Raw genomic sequence first — 18,585 nt, forward strand, 5'->3', positions numbered from 1 at the left:
TGTGTGGGTGTGTTCTTTTTTACTACACTCTTGCGTTGTGTTCTTTGCACCGAACGGAGCAGTTTAATGCACTATTTATTTTCCAGTTTCGGTTTAATTCTCGGCGATGAGTTAGGCACGCCGTAAGTGATGGGCCTCGAATAGCATTTCTGTAAACATAGAAGTGGAAAATGAAACCTTCAGAAACGTGCTCGTCTTATCACAGGTAAACTTCAACCTGTCTCTATCCGTTATCGTTATCGGCCGATGGAATATAATCCATGTGTTCTATAATCGTGTCCTCGAAAACAACCGACAAATTCCGGACCCACTTTCTTTTAAGTCGCACAACGTTACACTAGCAATACACTTTTATGGACCCCTCGTCAAAACCCTCGTCCATTAATGATCAATATTCCATTGTTACTATCATTCGAATGAATTATTTGTCCTCATTGGCGTTATTTGTTAAGAAACATTCGAAAATAGTTAACGGTTTCAGCACAGATTTGAACTACTCGAATACAGCAACTGCTCGACTTAACAGTGCTAGATGTTGTATACCCGTGCAAGAATTTTATTTGACATGGTCGGGAGTTGTTTTCGTTTAGGGCACAATTTATTAGAAATACAGCTGTTTTACAATAATTTTTACATGCTTACCAACGGCCAGACCCTATCTTGTACGCCGCCAAAGGCCGTACCTAGATTACATCAAAATGACATTTATTCGACACAACATATTTACCTTAAACCAATATTCGACATATTAAGAGTGATTTCAAAAGAAAATATACAAAAGAAGAAAGCGATAGAAACATTCACTCACTTTTTGGTCAATCACAGCGCGTAATATTTTGATGATTTTGGTCCTCTTGGTTCCAACTTGTGCACAACTTTCCGCGTTGTACGCTGTCAAAAGTAATACCGATATAACGTCTTTTGTCGCCTGTTTTTCCCACTCGGGGAACTTTGAATGTGTCACGATGAACTGTCGTCGCTTTGTTTTCATTCGCATCGTGTCGGTTGTGTGGTTTGGCGGTAACGGGTTTCCGCAAAACAAGAATCAGCTGCAGATAAAGGTATTAGCAGATTTTATTCATCCATCCATTGTCCCGAACGTTAGGTGCATAGTCACAGGACTATAGTTTCGAGTAAAGTGTGTGCTCCGTGCTTTCCTTTGGTTAAACTCCCAGTAAGACCCCAAGAATGATTCATTTCTTATCAACCAACCTTCCTTTACATGCTAGGTGCAAGGTTTGCAAACAGTGCGCTCCCCACCACAATAAATGACTCATGAGTTTCATGTACAACCATTACGGAGATCGTTACGTAGCTGGAGACTGCGCATGGTTCCACGATTAGTTCAGTAACGGTGATCAGTTTGTATAAAAGCGATGATCGTAGCGGCGAATTGCAATTCGAAATTTCCCGATGCGCAGTACGTTGTTATCTGGAATGAGTCGCTACTGCTCCACACTTCCATCACATGCACAGAACAAGTGCTGTCGGGTGCCATATACCATTCACGTTTCTCCAGGGTCGTCTGGCAAACGCCAACGAATCCGTTGCATCACGCAAAGGCACCAAACGGCACCAACTAGGCGCTGTCGTTGGGCAAGGCCTCCGAAATTGTCAGACTTTCATCGCCAACGAACCATACGGACTGGTTCTGTTCGGCACCAAACTTAATGAATCAACCGTGCAAAGGTCTCTGGCTGAATTTGTCGGCTTTGCTGATGTTTTCCCTTTCCTTGGCCCCCCAGCCTTCAACCTTGTTCGCCGCTGATGACGATCTGATTACATGACCGCACTGTATTGGAGGTGTAAAGCGATTTGTGTTTGTGATCGTCTGCGGATCATAATGCGATTACTCACGCGTTACATGAGTTGCGTCAATAGATTAGTTGGTCGTTTGCAGTTTTGTTGTACAGCGATTGCATCCACACGCCAAAGCTGTGGCGGTCAGAGTGTTGTCCCTTGACCTGTCCCAACGCCCCACCCGGTTGCATACGTTTCATGGCCCGTTGCTGTTATCGGAGGACATTCTCCGAAACGCACTCTAGGCAATCGTCTCAACATAGCAGCAAACCGTCGCCTACTTGCAGCTCATTTTGATAACCTCATTGTGGGACAAGTTTCGAAGAAATTTTATGCAACCGTTAGCTGCGTGTGCGCCATAGCAACGTAGCAAGCCTTCGGTCATAACGAGTCGATACCGAAACTAATTTAATTAGAAGTTAGTTAGAAGAGAGGGCACTATTTTTTTGCTTTCCATCCTCCAACGGACATAATACTAAAATATCTAAACGTTTTTCTTACAGTATGCGGCTGGATTGATGAAATGTTCAAACAGCATTAGTGATGCGCTAACTATTCTGCCAAAAGCCAAATCTAAACGGAATCCAACGCTAAACGGGAACCTGCCGCAAACATGTGTTCATCATGCTCGAACATGCAGAAGAAATTGGTATCGCTCGGATTCTCGGCCTTTCTGATTTTGTTCGCCATCACCCTCGGTGTCCTCTGGCCGTCCATGTCTACCAAAGTGCTGCACGATGTGAGAATGGTGCCCGATTGCGGCAAATGAATGTGCAATGATCATCCTTTTTGTTTGCAGAAACTGATGGTCAAAAATGGCTCGAGCAATTACAACAATTGGATCAGAACTCCCATTCCTATGTACCTGGAGGTGTACTTCTTCAACTGGAGTAACGCACACCTGCACGCGGATGCATCCGTTAAGCCTCACTTTACCGAAATGGGACCGTACACCTTTAGTGAGGTGCACGAGCGCGTAAACTTGATGTGGAACACTAACAACACCGTGACGTACAACCAGCGGCGTACGTGGCATTTTGTGCCGGAACTTTCGAACGGTTCGCTGGACGATTCGATAACGAATCTTAACGTTATATCATTGGTAAGATTCAGTACCATCCCCCCGGGAGGTCTGACAATGTGGCATTAACATGCTGTTGCTTTTCACCACAGAATGTAGCCTATCTTATGCGAGATGTAAAGTTTCCTCTGGACATTCCGGTGAAAACGATACTGGAAACGCACGGATCGTTCCTGTGGAAAAACAAAACCGTCCGAGAGCTTCTGTTCGACGGTGTTGACGATCCGCTACTGGATTTGATCCGAACGTTACCGGACATCCGGTCGAAAGTACCGTTCGATCGATTCGGCTGGTTCTATGGCCGCAACCTGAGCGAAACCTTCGATGGGTCCTTCACGATGCGTACGGGTGCCGATGATATTGAGAGCACGGGTTTACTGACCCAGTGGAACGGAGCGGCACGAACTGGCATGTACCGCGGGCGGTGTGGAGCCGTTTACGGCACCTCCGGTGAACTGTGGCCACCGTACGCTGAAACACCATCGAACATTACGCTCTTTCCTTCGGATATATGTCGCTCGGTTACGCTGCAAAAGGGCGAGCCGGTTTCACTGTACAACGTGCAGGGTGTAAAGTACATCGGAGACGGTCGCGTGTTCGATAACGGTGTCACGTATCCGGAGGCGGCCTGTTGGTGCAATGCCGATCCGCAGCACTGTCCCGATCTGAAACCGGGCATATTCAATGCATCGGCCTGCAAGTATGGTTCCCCAACGTTCGTGTCGTTCCCACACTTTTACCTCGCCGACGAAAGCTACCAAACGGCAGTGGACGGTATGCGGCCAAACAGGACCGTGCACGAGTTTTACATGGCGATTGAGACGAAAACCGGCATTCCGCTGGACGTTCGCGCTCAGCTACAAATCAACGAGCACCTGCAGCTGATCAAGACATTCAGGTAAATGGACACCGGTCCATGAAGAGCGGACGGTGATCGGAGAAAAATCTGACTCACGTTTCCCTCTGTTATGTCCCCCTGTAGTATGTATAAAAATGCTCCCGATGTAATGGTACCCATGCTATGGTTCCGACAACGTGCCACGTTGACACAGAAGCTGGCCGAACAAGCTAAGGTTAGTAAAGGCGGTCAGCGGCACACAACATCATAGGGACATCGTTGATTAATCGTAACCCCATTTCCATGCTTTGTTCTCACTTGCAGCTGGCCCTTGCTCTACCGACGCTCGGCATCTATGTGGCCTTTTTCTTTGGCTCAATTGGCGTCATCATGGGGTGCGTGTTCCTATACTTGGCTATTAGGAAATGGACCCCAAGTACGGACATCGTTCCGTATGAAGAGCTTGCCAACTAAGCGACATGGAAGCTTAAGCGTCGCCAGCACCGTCGTTGGTGTGCTGTCTAACGAGTGCCTTATCGTGATATCAATAACCCGGGCATAACGTTGCAAGAGGTGGCTTCTTTGTATTCTTTTTCTAGCGGTTGTAAAATTGATACTGATTCGCAATACCGTTTTAGGACACTTTTATTTTCTACATTCCTAGCCCATCCTAGGGTTATAGTTTAATCTTGCCTACATTTTCTTCACGAAAAAGTGCCAAAACAAAAACATACGCAAAGATGTGTTCAAAAAGTTCGAAGCAGCGTGTAAATGGATGAGCGTTTTCGGCAATCATTTTTCTTTTATTACTTTTAACACAATCGAACATGAGCCACGCCACGCTGGTCAAGGGAATACTGCTCAATGCGCATTAATTTTGTTTCTTTAGTCAGCAGGAAGGAACTAACTCAAGCTTGTAGCAGGTCCGTACGTTTGAAAAGGAGAACCACAAACTAAAACAAATATAAATTGTTTCAGTATGGGGTTCGCTGCCAAGCAATCAAGTTAGAGAAAAAATACTACATTTTATCAACATATCCAAAGAGACAAATTATTTTATTTGGTTTATGATGTTTTTGTAATGTTTAGGTAGAAACAATAAAATTAATTGAATGAATCCCGCTGTTGGTACGACTTTTTTGAATTACTTGCTGCGTTTCAGGTAACATGCTCACTGTTTTTCATCAGAATGTTCTTTAAATGTTTGGTTGGACGCATTCACATTGTGGCCTTCCAGCAGACAATTACTGAATCTTTCTAAGGAAAGTGTATTTGATGTTTTTATAAATCTCTCCGTGCCTCGTCCGTAGATCATCCGTTTGCGCTGTACCGATTGATTTCTTTCTCAATGGTACTTGTTTTCACGAAAACGAGGCGTCGAAATTCAGCTTGTGGTCCTTAAAATAAATTGGACTAGAGAGAATTTTGTATTCATTGTTGACTTTTCCGTACATAGCGTTACAATGAGTATAACATGAACCCCATTATTTACATTGTGGTCCACTTACTACATATTTCGAAGCAGTTCCAACGTACGATCACAAGAAACGTGTGTATGTTATAGGTGATTGCGGACGTCATCCTTTAGTGCAAGGGCTTTTAAACAAATACTAAAGTTCACGGTCAGCGAGCTTACCTGTTGACTCAGGCGGATTGTGCCCTTGACTGTCGTCTTAAGAGAACGTAAATACACAAGAAAAGTCGAAGCTGTCGAATAATTCGAAGCAGGAAACCATACGTGCGCACCAAGACAAAGAGCAAGGAAAGCGGGCGGTAGTGTCTACAAATACAATAGACTTGATCCAATCCACGAGCCTGCGGGCGAATGTCGCTGAACGGTCATCCAGGTCACGTGTTTCCCTTAACCGTCCCTTAAGAACAGAACACACTCGGCGGAAATCAATGCGCAACACATTAACTTAATTGAGCTGAGAATCATGTGTATTCGTTAAACGTAAACGTCTCCTTTATCACATACTACCTTTAACTACATACTTAAATTCTTGAAGTCACACAGACAACACACCAGGCGCCTCCATTTATAAGCTGAGCACCACAAACCCACATTGTTGAGCTGTGGTCATGCTGTACAACTAATCAAAGCCATAAAATCGAACAATTTTCTCGTAAAACCATCGTTATGTTAGTCATTTCGCATCCCAAAAAACTTCTTGGCTTCTTCTGGACATGAACTCGTTTCGGAGCCGAAGAACCAGGTTCACATCACTCCTTAGTCGCTTGTTCTGACTCAGAATCATCCGATGAGTCGACGGACAAAATCCACTTTGTCCTTTCGAAAAACACCGCATATGAGAAATGCTGTTTTTCGGATTAGTTCCGTTTGCTATAATATTAGGAATATTAATAATATTAGGAGAAATCAATCTATCGTTGAGGTATAATTGAGGTAAAAAGCTAACAAGACTCATATTCATATTCTTCACGAGAGACAGAACGCTCGATCAAAAGCTTCGTATGCAAACCAAAAATCCAGAACCGTCGGCCATCCGTAACAGCACTGGACTTTCCCCGTCACTACCGATGGCCGCTTGGCGTATCGATTGCCCGTCATCGCCCATAGGTACGGACGGACTCGTAATTGGATCAGAAGAACTGTGTGCGACGCAACCAGCGTGCAGATAGTAGCCACGAGGGCATATAAATGCAGCTAAACCACGGACGTCTAATTCAGTTTGCGTTTAACAACGGAAACGACGGTTGTCATCTATCTGCTGGTGGCGGAAACGAATCTCATACATTGGAAAACTAAAAAAAATTAACCATCCACAAAAACACCTTGCCCTCGAAGTTTGAACAGTGAACAACGTTACACATTCCGCGAAACTTTCCGAAACAAAACCAGCTCCATAGGACAAAACATTGAATTGGTGTGCAGCAGTGAGACCGATTTTGAAGCATAATTTCAACGACAAACATACCAAGTGCAGTTGTGTAAATTTTTACAACGGTTACATCTGGTGATAAACAACATAACATAACACAGCAAAATGGTGTACAACTTCAAAGTCTTCAAGAAGTGCGCCCCGAATGGAAAGGTCACGCTTTACATGGGCAAGCGTGATTTCGTCGATCATGTTTCCGGTGTCGAACCGATCGGTGTGTATTGTAAAAGTCTCAGCGGAGCACGATTATAAGTTTGTTCAGATTATGCAATGATCGCTTTCCCAGCGCCAATATAGACAAAGAAAATAAGAAAGATTTAGGTCGAGTTCATTATGCATAACGTGGCATGTTCATGTTTTACGAATTAGAAAACCAATAATTAGGCGAGCATTATTTTCACCAACACCCAGTCGGTTTAATTAAAGGTGTCCTTTTGGCCTTCAAGAAGATTGACTTCACTCCTCAGGCATTATCCTTTCTCAACCCACGTTTGTTTTTCGAATACTTTCTCCACCAGATGGTATTATCGTTTTAGACGATGAATACATTCGCGATAATCGCAAGATCTACGGCCAGGTGGTCTGTAGTTTCCGTTATGGGCGCGAGGAAGACGAGGTGATGGGGCTGAACTTCCAGAAGGAACTGTTCCTCGCGTCGGAACAGATCTATCCGCGGCCGGAGAAGTCGGACAAGGAGCAGACCAAGCTGCAGGAGCGTCTGCTGAAGAAGCTCGGCCCTAACGCGGTGCCGTTCACGTTCAACATCTCGCCGAACGCCCCATCGTCGGTGACGCTCCAGCAGGGCGAGGATGACAATGGCGATCCCTGCGGTGTTTCGTACTACGTGAAAATCTATGCCGGCGAGTCGGAAACCGATCGTACCCATCGTCGCAGCACGGTCACGCTCGGCATCCGCAAGATCCAGTTTGCGCCGACGAAACAGGGCCAGCAGCCTTGCACGGTGGTGCGCAAGGACTTTATGCTCAGCCCTGGGGAGCTGGAGCTGGAGGTGACGCTCGACAAGCAACTGTATCTGCACGGCGAACGAATAGGCGTCAACATCTGCATACGCAACAACTCGAACAAGATGGTCAAAAAGATCAAGGCCATGATCCAGCAGGGGGTCGATGTTGTGCTCTTCCAGAACGGCAGCTACCGCAACACGGTGGCTTCCCTGGAGACTAGCGAAGGATGCCCCATTCAGCCCGGTTCCAGCCTGTCGAAGGTGATGTACCTCACACCGCTGCTGTCTAGCAATAAGCAGCGCCGCGGTGTTGCTCTCGATGGGCAAATCAAGCGCCAAGAGCAGTGTATGGCCTCAACTACTCTGTAAGTGTAAACACCCAATGTTTCGACCGCAAAAGTCACAATCCCTAACGTGTGCCCAACGTTTTCTACATCCCCAACAGTTTGGCTCAACCGGATCAACGTGACGCTTTCGGAATCATCATTTCCTACGCGGTTAAGGTTAAGCTGTTCCTTGGCGCCCTGGGTGGTGAGCTTTCGGCCGAACTGCCGTTCGTACTGATGCACCCGAAGGTACGCTGCAGCACGCACTTCTTTCCCTGGCACAGGCACCGTAGCTGATCCGATGTCTTCCTTCCTTTCTCACAGCCCGGTACTAAGGCGAAGATCATTCATGCGGACAGCCAGGCAGACGTCGAGACCTTCCGGCAGGACACCATGGATTGCCAGGCTTCTGTCGATTTTGATTGAACGGCAAACGAGCAAGAAGCCCCCACGATGACAACGATGACAACAACGACCACAAACACATAAGCTACTCCTCAAATATCCTAGAAACATTATCCTGCGCACCTTCGCGTGTATCGTGCATTCCTGTCCTGATGATCATTTAGTGCAAAGTGATCAGAATGATCACTAGCGAAAGAATGAGAGAGCGAGAGTGGGAGAGAGAATAATGGCCACAGGACACATGGCGCAGGTTCAGGTTACAGGATGAGTTGATGAAATTAGCCGTTATTGAAGCTGGGAATCTACCAATGCTGCGCGCAAGGACTTCCAAACCGACCAACGCATATTCAGTTCAACAAATAATCGGTATCAATCCGTATCAATTCTGGTATCACCTTGAAGCCTTTGAAGCGAAATTGGCAGTCGTAGAAAAAAGGAACAATTTAATAAACCGCTACGGAACAATGCTATTGGCCGACAACACAATCTGATTATACTTTGATTTTGCGCATCATTCGACAGACACCGTGGCTGTGGTTTATTTCATAAAATTTGGTACACTTTCCTCGAGATATTTTACCACAAACATCAGCACTTCAGCATTGTGTGACATTGACCCCGAACAAAAACGAAGCAAGAATCGGTTATCTAACTTGCTCGCAAGGGGAATCTGATATAAGTTCACCACTTGATTATGCAATGTAATCTCTAAGAAAGCAATTTATATGATGAACTCAAATGACAATACGATAGAAACCTTATTACATAAACGGAGAAACAAAAAAGGACCAAAAAAGCGTCCTCTCGTTATTGTGTTACGTGCATGGGCTTACTGTCACGACACAATCTGGAAATCGTCAGTCGAGTCCACGGATTTGCCACGTTAAAGGTGTGTCCTCAGCGGCCGCAACCATGGTTGCTGTGAACTACGACGATACTACCAACGATGGCCGTTGCACAGATTGCTAGAGGCGCTAGAGGCACCGGATCTTGAATGGCTAGAAGTGTTCGGGGAAGAATAAACGGAGAGCAGCGTCGCCTAGACACACTGGGCAGCAATGAAAAACGGTCGGAACGGAAAAGTAGTTTTTAATCTCAGTAGACGATGCATCCCTAGTGAGTCTTCCCAAGTAAAGTTGAAAACGTTGGACCATGAAGGATGGAGAATCAAGATGAGTGACTCAGAAGGTTGTCCCCTCGACGAAGAGTCCCGCACAGACCCGCCCTGCGCGGCAGTACATCAAGCATTTCCTCACTCTATAAAATAAAAACAGAACCATTCGGTTGTTGTAATTGCCTCAGAAGAAGTGTAAATTCTATGGAACGAGAAAGGATTAAGAAAAACTTCATTCTCTCTGAATTTATGGGCTAAACAAAGAGTGTCTCCAAACCAACAGACCGATGAAACCGTAAAACTAGTTCATTTCAATTTCTTCAGAACAGCTACGAAAATACCTTTGAAAAGTGAATCGCAGAGGCGATTGAATTATCAAACTAGCGCTTAAAATAACAAAAGGTCATAAGGAAATTGAAACATGAGCGAAGAACCGCACATGACTCATCTTTGAAGCTTATTTTTATTTCTTTTCACCAAAGGAAATACTTCCGTCCCATTACTAAATGTTTGAAGAGTCATACCTACTGCCGTGCTTTTCCTTCCGTTGCGATCCCGCAAACATTTAGCCGCCATTGGTTGTTAAAATTATTTCAAAACCTTATTTTTTAGGGTACGAGTTGTTTTCTCGAAAAAAGACCCACATTTCGTAATGTTGTTTCGAACACTGTTTGCTCTAGATTCATGGATCTTACCTTTATTGCAATGACTTAGTTTGTCCACGGTAGACAGTAAAACCATTTCCCCAGTTACTGTATGTCTTTTTTACTTGCACCGCTTTTGCTATCGCTACTATCTTAACGTACATCGAACTGTTGTCGTTCGTTCCTGTCGCAGGATTCTTTCACTCTTCGCTGTCCAGTCTGTTTCAGTACTTGCTATGTGCAGTTCCAAGTGGCACCCTCAATACCATATGTTGTAGGGAGGGGCTTTTGGTTTACGGACAATACTTTATTTTAACTTTCTGTCGAAGTACTCCTTTCTGGCGGCCAGTATTTTTTCACTAAGCTAGATTTTATCCACACATTTCTTTTTTCCGGCTCATTTCTTCCCGCCAAACATCAAACAGGAGGTTCGTTACCACACAAGATGACTTTGCCTTGTCTGCTGTCGGTATTATTTTAATTCATTTTTATAATATTCTATGTTAATTGTATATTTTGGTATTAGGATGATTCAGCACTGTCTGCCCGTTCCGTCCGTCTTATTTGTTGTATTCATGATCGTTACTAAACTTTTACGGTTCGTTTGTCAATTCGTCAGTTTAGCTAGCAACACCCCCGATTTGGTGGGTGACGCGTTGATTCTTTTTCATCAATCTGCTTAAATTAGGGTGCCTTAACGGTACATGGATGAAAAGTAGCAAAGAATATATGTTTATATTTGTTATAAGAATTGTGATTGATGTGACGTGACGATCACGATCAGTGTACGTTTTGCGTTTTGTGGCTAGCTTCATACGCCAACAAGGGTACGCCGTAAAAAAAAGATGTCATCAGACTGTATGCGTTGGGAAGCAGAGGTTTCACTAAAACTGTGTGGCTTTGATATCGTTATCGCTAATATCTTTCATTCTGTTTTTGATGGTAAAAAAAACCATAGACAGGCTGACGGTTTGCTGGACGTCGAAATCATTGGATGCCTCACATGGAATGGTAGAAACATTTCTAAAATTGCACAAAATTCGTTAACGCTTGCATCGATCCCCTAGTAAAACCGATCTGTTCCCCTTGGGCCGCCCTACTCAATGGAATCATAAATGGGTCTCGAATACCAAATTGTTACGTTCGAACGAACAATAGCGAAAAAAAATGCTCATATTAAACCCAAAATGTTACATTTTGATCATTTCGCGCCACCGTTTACAACGCTTTAATGCTCGCTCACCAAATCATTACGTAATTCCATTGTTTTACCGAACCCTTTGACTATCGGTAACAGACCTTAAGCGGGTATGAAGCCACATATGCTTCGGCATCGTGATCCGTTTTCGTTTGGCTAAATTAACATTGCACCAATGTTGTTTCGCTCTTTCAATTGGAACTGTTTCCTCGACATCGAAGGCAAATAGAAATTCGTTTCTTATATTGATATTCTGGCCCACGCTTATGGGTTGCGTTGCGTAAGATGACAGTGTTTGTTATGCTTTCACCAATTCTACTTTCACCCATGCGCGACATCCTCCGCCACACGAGTTGTTCATCAAAAAATTAGTGCCAAAATTTCGTTAGATTCTACCTTACTATTCTCTAGATGATGCTTATCAAATAGATGATGATCGTGAGATAACGGGGCTGCTAATCCATATCATTATCGGAAGATATTGTTACGCGTATCGTCGCAAGTCCCAATATACACACATACCCTCACATCGTGCGGCGATCAGCTAGACTCTAATTATTCGTTCGATTTTTGTTTCCTAATCCCTATGTTTGACGTCGATCATTCGTCTAATATCAAACACCGTCATACATTTGTTTTGCATAACACAAAAGACAACAGCACAGACGGACAGGAAAGACGTTCCAAACGATAAACAATACAATGGAACGGACACAGCTGACAGAAATTGTACTTCGAGCCGTCGTTACCGGTAGGTAGTGTTGGACAAAGAAGCGATCGTCGTTACGCTCGATCGCAAAATATTTCTGGAAGATTGAGAAGGATCACCTAAGCAAACCACAACGGGAAATACATGCATAAAAACACACACATACACGCATCATGTTACATCACGACAGAAGCTTCCCATCTCAGCACACTGTGCAGCGCATAAATGGATGGGTTTCGTCCAAAAGGTTACATGGTTTGGTTGATATAAAAGTAGGAAGTATCAAAATGACTAATTCCATCACATGTGCTACCTTGTATAAAATTCTCAGACCATCGCTCCCAAAGTTGTGCACATTTTGTATGCTGCGTTTAACGTATTATACCTCTTGCCTAAGTTCCACTCGGCTCTGTGCTTGGCCCTTCCTAACGGATTAGTAATGATGCGTTTTATTTACTTTTTTTGTTTTGTTTTACAGATACATCACTCCGGATCGACTGCGGAATGATCAGTAGCGGATGTATTTCGGTTCACTACAGATTCAACTGAAAATAAAATACATTTGCAAACCGGAGGGGGGTAGTTTTCATGTAAATGCTGTACACATTTCATATGATCCTCTGTTTTTTACGAATGTTGATTATGAAATGCTGCATATAATACCTTAAAATCGGTTATTACATTTGCTGTGCCTTATCTTCCGAGCAAATAAGTTCCAAGCGTGTCCGTTATGGCGTTACATAAGCTTTGAGAGATTACGTTTTGACAGTAAAATACGTTTAGGCTCTTTGTTCACTCGATTCGATTAGAGCACGTTGGGTAACCCCGTTAAGCCGAAACGCCAAAACGTTTAAACAACCATAAACAACCAATACATGATGTTTAGCACCGATTGTCGTCCTGCTTCCGGTGAACAAGAAAAACCTCGACTCCCCATTTCGTGGCAAGCACGTCTTCGAATTATGACACACAGCAGCAGCAAGTGTTTGTAACAATCATCTGTTGTGTCTGCCAGTGGCCGGATTTTTTGTTTTTTGGTTTGGTGCTTCTTCACACATTAACTTTATGCGACCTTCAGCAATTAACTAGCTGTTTTGCAAGTATTTTGGTAGATCTTTGTTTTATTTCTTGGGTGCTACATGTATCTCTTTTGTTTAGGTTATGTTTCGCGATTACTTCTTGAAAAACAAATTAATACAAAATAAACTGGCAAAAGATGCTATCGATATCAAACGTGACGGGAAAGGGTGAAAACCATAACCCTCCCATCAATAGGATTATTTCCATCGCGATGTATTTTCTAACAGCAAAACGAAGATTCAAAGAATATGAAATAGTGAAATCATATTTCGAGTTATTCTTACCTCATAAAAGTGCTTCCTGCCTTCACAAACAAAACTAATTTACAGTGATGTAAGAATAGGTTAGAATTTATCGTAAAAACAAAACATTGCTTGGAATTGGAGGAATAGATTTAAATCATTGATATTAAGCAATTTGAAGAAGATAGTGCAAGTAACAAGTAATAGGTTCATTCTAACTCTTTTTACAAGTTTATCGAGCATTACGATTGTATATCGATCAGTCACCTATGCGATAAGCGAAAGAATAAAAGAGAGCACCGCACCGCATGACCACCATGACGTTTGTGGATTTGATGAGCACGGCTTTTCTATGTGGATGATAGGTTGTTCTAAAATAAATAAATTACTATCTCATTACTAATTATCATTACTTCATCTTATTCGCGGTTCGAAAGACCGGTCGGTTGCAAAGCGTCGCCATTGACGACGCGATGACCGTACAACGTGTGAATCTTTTGTGCCTTCCGGAATTCAAATCAGCTCTTCTATTATAGCTACCTTCACTTTCGATTAAAAATGCTACGTTGAGTTTCTTGCTTGCTTCTCATTTATCATTCATCAAACTTTTTTCAAAACTTCGATTGTTTTTAAAGAGGTTAAAACTCGATTTCGAAATTATAAAAACAAATAACCAACTCATTAAAATCTTACGAAAACGAGTAAATAGCATATGAGTATCTTAAAACAAAGCAAAACGAACAATATTTCCACGTACGTTTCCAGCTACAAGAATCGAGCAAAGCTTCTATGTGAGGAATCCAGCCAAAGCGGTATATGCTCTCATCGGTAGCGATAGCTAATATTGTTCATTTCTTAGCGCCCTTACACTACTACCGAACGCGTTCTCCTTTATTTCCGTCCCGCCTATCGTTAACCGGATCACAATTGTCTACGATGATTCGGAGAAATATTATACTTATATGCATTACTTATGCATATTCCAGTCAAGCTTAGGTACCATTGGCTTTGGGCAATGGTCGCACAAGATATAACTTTTCGCCCTGCTTGTTGGTGTAGATGGGGGCTCTTTGGTAGTGGTCCACTAGCTGATCGAGAGTGTGAAACTTACGCTGCCCAATGCAGTACATGTTTCCTTCGACGTGCACGCGGAAGTGCTTATTGCGTCCGGGTGCCTTCAGCGATACTGAATAGTCTCCCAGCTGTGGTTAGAAAAGCGAAATAGTGAGAAGATGATCGAGAATCGAGAATCCAGAATCGGGCCACACTGACTTACATTTGTTTCACTATCGCGAATTAAGTAGTCACCATCGTGTCCGTGAGAGTTCAACACCGTATCACATTGACTTCGCGTTATGGCACCATAGTACCAGCTTTTGCCGGTTAGATGGGGTCGCTCCGGCTGCTGCGAGTTGTTATTGTTACTATTGTTGGTGTTGGAATTGTTGTTGTTCGATTGAGCGTCGTTAGGCCGGCGGTCGAGAGAGTCCGGACCACTGCCGTTGCTTCTAAAGGGTTGCGCTAAATATTCCGACAACTCCTGAAGATAGTTTCGCGGCACCAGCCCAATCTGTCCGTTATTATTGCGTGCTTTGTACCTAAGTTTGAGAAACAATCAAAGTGAATGTAAGTAATACAGTTCGCCCATCACGATGAGGACTTCAGGATGCTAGTAAACTTTATCCTGAGTCGAGGATAGCAAAAAAATCACAAAACCAGAGGCTCTATTTATTGCACTCACCACTCGGGATCAGCCGCGGGGCGATCGAGGATTTCCAACCGATCGCCCTTCTCGAACGATAGCTCAGTGTCGTTGTTCGAATTGAAAGAGTACAGGGCAACGACAATGTCTAGCACATTTTCCGCCATCGCGTACGTATGCAGGGTGTCGTCTTCGTTTTCTTCCGTAGTGTAGTTGCTCGGGAACCAACCGGTGGCCGATCCGCTCTGGCCGCGCCACCATCCATCGTTTGACTTTTCCAATATCAGTATCCGTGTGCCTTTCGTCAGCGACAGTTCATCCTGTTGCTGCGCCTGGTAGTTGTATTTCACTATGGCAGATCCTATCGGGGTGGAAGCTGTTCGTTGTTTTGTAATCATGTCCGAATGTCACACGAACGGCCCCGTGAGGGATGGTGTTGTGCCAAGTTTAATGAACCGAGCAGGCGATCAACATGCGATGTAAGCAGCAAACAAATGTATATGTAATGGATATGAAATAAAAATTATTAGCACTTCATCATAAGTGAACTAGGCTTAAAAGGTATAAATCAAAAATGTATGTGTGATCGTCGATCGATAATCAATCATTTAGTGCGGCGTGAAGGCGCATATGTTACCTACCGATCGCTTCCGACGGATCCGGTGGTAGCCGCCGGCTCATGGTAGGACTGTCCACCTGTCGAGAGGGCGAGCAGTTCGGTAACGTTTTGCTGCCCGAACCTTTCTTGACCTTTTTCTTGAAGCTATCGAACAGCGAGACCGATTTTTTCTCCTTCTTTACGTAATTGCTAGGCACGTAGCCGGACTGGTTGCGCGTGTTCTGTACCCGCCACCAGTGCTTGCTGTCGTCCAGCAAAAGATAACGTTCGTTTTTCCTCAAATCCAGCTCTTGGGCACCTTGCGAAGCGTAGTCGTATTTGGCCACCACGTAGCAAACATCCTCTGGAAAACACATAAAAGTTCAAAATCAGTTAAATTAATTGTTCAAACTTTTCATATGATGCTGGTTCACTGTTAAGTACCTTGCTTAATACTTCCAGCCATGTTTTCCGCACGGTGTTAATGCGAAGACTTTTGTTTTTCCACTATTATTTTAGTCAAACACACCGTTTGTGGTGTCACTTTCTCTTGCCCTAATGTATTCACTTTCTCATGCAATGGCTTCGTATCTTTTCATATTTCTAATCAGAATGTGAAATTGGTAACATTACCAGAAAATGTCTGCAATCGTAAAAGATCGATCTCTTCGATCGGCTGTCAAATAAAGTTTTATCACACAAACTTTGCACTGCTGTCTATTAATCTGCACATAAACCTTGAAAGACACAAAAATCCCCCATATTATAATTTGAACATTGTCCAATATCATGTCGTCTTCAAACAAGGATAAAACAAAGGTCATGACACAGTCCCGCAGGCAGCGCTCCCAAAGACAAAGACAAAACAACAACACAGCTGCCGATCACAACCTCGAGAATGTCGAAAATTTCGTGTACCTTGGGACCAACCTAGCAGATGATGGTAGTGAGGAGGGAGAGATAAGCCGGAGGATACAAACAGCCAACCGGACATATTTCTCAATATTACCCATACTAAAGTCAAAGATAGTACACAGACAGGGCAAACTAAGGCTGTACAAAACAATAATCCGCCCTGTCCTGTGTTATGGCTCAGAGAATTGGGTCCTAACCCAGTCCCAAGAAAACAAAATTAATGCCTTTGAGAGAAAGATCCTCAGAAGGATACTAGGCCCAGTGAAGGATGGAGAGCACTGGAGGATCAGGCATAATAGTGAAATCTATGCAGTGTTCGATGACCCAGAGGTCTCCACCATGATAAAGAAACAAAAATTGCAATGGGCGGGCCACATTATACGGATGAACGAAACAAGGATACCAAAGAAAACGCTATTGGGAACGGTACACGGCAGGAGACCAGTCGGTAGGCCAAGAGCCCGATGGGAGGACAGCGTCCGTAAGGCCAGCGAGGACCTGCTCGGTGTAGCAGACTGGAGAGGCAGGGCAGCAGACCGAGACAGCTGGAGGGTTTCGATACAAGCGGCCATAGCCCGAATCGGGCGTTCGCGCCACCAATAGATAGATAGATGTCGTCTTCAAACGTCTACATTAGCGTACTGTTCATCCAATCCAAACTATATTAGAATTCAATTAGGAAACAATAACATCTCGAGCGCTGAAAAATATTACCAGTAGGTTCGAGTATTTGTAAGTAGTAGAGCGTGAGTGCTAATGCCTTGAAGTTGGTGTAGGAAGTAGAGAAACAAGGAAGAAATTAATAGTCTAGTGAGAGATAAAAACCGATCTTATTCACTTGAGCAAAGTGCAGGCATAAGAACACCGTTAATGTCCGCCTTGTAAAAGGGATTGGCAGCTTCTTTCTCGTTTTCTAATTTCAACTGGAACTGGAATTTCATCTAAAAAGGAAATCCTGTTTCTCGAAATAATAATTACGCATTGTATACCTGTTTTCAAAAATCAACCTTAAGAGTTAGGCGAAACATCTTAATTAATACTGCTTTAGTTGGATCGATCACAGAAGGGTTCGTTGGGCCGGTAAATTTCTAATTTTTTTAATGTAGTGTGAAAACTAATCAATCGTATCTAAAGTTCACAAGTTTAAAAACAGAACTAAAAATATACTTTCATGCGTTAGTTCATGTTGAACAACTAAAATGCTAGGCAAATGCACAAAAGTTGTTTTTGAAACTGGTTCTAATGATATGACTAGTCGTAGTGTTTGATTTTGGATTGTAGATCTTGCCAATCATCATGCAAATCTTGCTTAGGGGTAAAGGAAAATTTGGTGTGATTTTGCATCTGATCTGGTTTTTGAATCATCAAATGATAGCTAATACTCTGAGGACATTTACAAGTGACAGTTTGGAATCATAAAACAAAGATGACTATCTAATATGAATCGAAAACAATTGTCCACGCTTTCCGGTCACTTTCAAGGTATACCGATCATATCCCCTCCAACAATTTCAAGCAGCGTTGTTGTGTCCATGAATAAATCAAATCGTTAAGTTGCGATGCCAAAATCTCGTCAAATCTCGCGCGATCAGTCGCATTGCTAACGAGGGCTCTTAAATTTACAGCAAGAGTGGGCGATGATGGTTCGCTGCTGCTGGTAACCTAGCGAACCAACAACAAGCCGTCGCTTGCTGGTGCGGTTGTTACCAAGAAGTCACGACAAAGCGGTTCAAAGCATACATTGATGTGTATTTTTTGGAACCATACTGAGAACCGCGTGAAGGTCGGTCGCATGGGCGCTGTTTCACGGATTTGACCCACGGAATGCATTGAATTCCATGAGAGTATTTTCTCATGGTCTGGGTTTTTTTTTATCAGTTGTTTAGAGAAATATTAAGTTTGTGCAACCATGTGCGATGCCGTACGATACAGTGAGTCTAGCAAACAATTGCCTTCATGCACGGTTCTCAACAGACTCTTTCCTTCAATTTAACCTTACAATCAGGCAAAGTAATAAATGCATAAAAAGGGCTGCCGATAGAATTGCAGAAAGAATAGGAAAGGCA

General features: G+C 43.5%; 3 protein-coding genes across 4 annotated transcripts; 2 read left to right on the forward strand and 1 right to left on the reverse strand.

Annotated features, from left to right (window-relative positions):
- Positions 1 to 992: 992 nt before the first annotated feature.
- LOC128274558 (protein croquemort-like) lies at positions 993 to 4,830 on the forward strand. The gene is made up of 6 exons (XM_053012789.1): positions 993 to 1,061; positions 2,304 to 2,539; positions 2,600 to 2,902; positions 2,974 to 3,779; positions 3,864 to 3,954; positions 4,044 to 4,830. The coding sequence occupies exons 2-6, from the start codon at positions 2,414 to 2,416 to the stop codon at positions 4,191 to 4,193; spliced, it is 1,476 nt and encodes a 491-aa protein (XP_052868749.1). The 5' UTR covers positions 993 to 1,061; positions 2,304 to 2,413; the 3' UTR covers positions 4,194 to 4,830.
- A 1,592-nt stretch (positions 4,831 to 6,422) lies between these two features.
- On the forward strand, positions 6,423 to 9,265 carry LOC128274273 (arrestin homolog). The gene is made up of 4 exons (XM_053012409.1): positions 6,423 to 6,836; positions 7,141 to 7,951; positions 8,032 to 8,161; positions 8,237 to 9,265. Exons 1-4 carry the CDS (start codon positions 6,728 to 6,730, stop codon positions 8,336 to 8,338), a joined length of 1,152 nt encoding a protein of 383 aa, XP_052868369.1. The 5' UTR covers positions 6,423 to 6,727; the 3' UTR covers positions 8,339 to 9,265.
- Positions 9,266 to 14,296: 5,031 nt separating this feature from the next.
- On the reverse strand, positions 14,297 to 16,121 carry LOC128273092 (cytoplasmic protein NCK1). 2 transcript variants are annotated; one of them, XM_053011009.1, is made up of 5 exons: positions 16,049 to 16,121; positions 15,648 to 15,968; positions 15,046 to 15,367; positions 14,581 to 14,902; positions 14,297 to 14,506 (listed from the first exon to the last, which is right to left on the reverse strand). In XM_053011009.1, the coding sequence occupies exons 1-5, from the start codon at positions 16,068 to 16,070 to the stop codon at positions 14,297 to 14,299; spliced, it is 1,197 nt and encodes a 398-aa protein (XP_052866969.1). In that variant the 5' UTR covers positions 16,071 to 16,121. The 2 variants fall into 2 exon arrangements, with proteins under 2 accessions (XP_052866969.1, XP_052866968.1); XM_053011008.1 differs by having other exon boundaries at positions 15,046 to 15,382.
- Positions 16,122 to 18,585: the final 2,464 nt, after the last annotated feature.

This window comes from Anopheles cruzii, chromosome 3, assembly GCF_943734635.1.
Source record: "Anopheles cruzii chromosome 3, idAnoCruzAS_RS32_06, whole genome shotgun sequence".
NCBI classification, from domain to species: domain Eukaryota; kingdom Metazoa; phylum Arthropoda; class Insecta; order Diptera; family Culicidae; genus Anopheles; species Anopheles cruzii.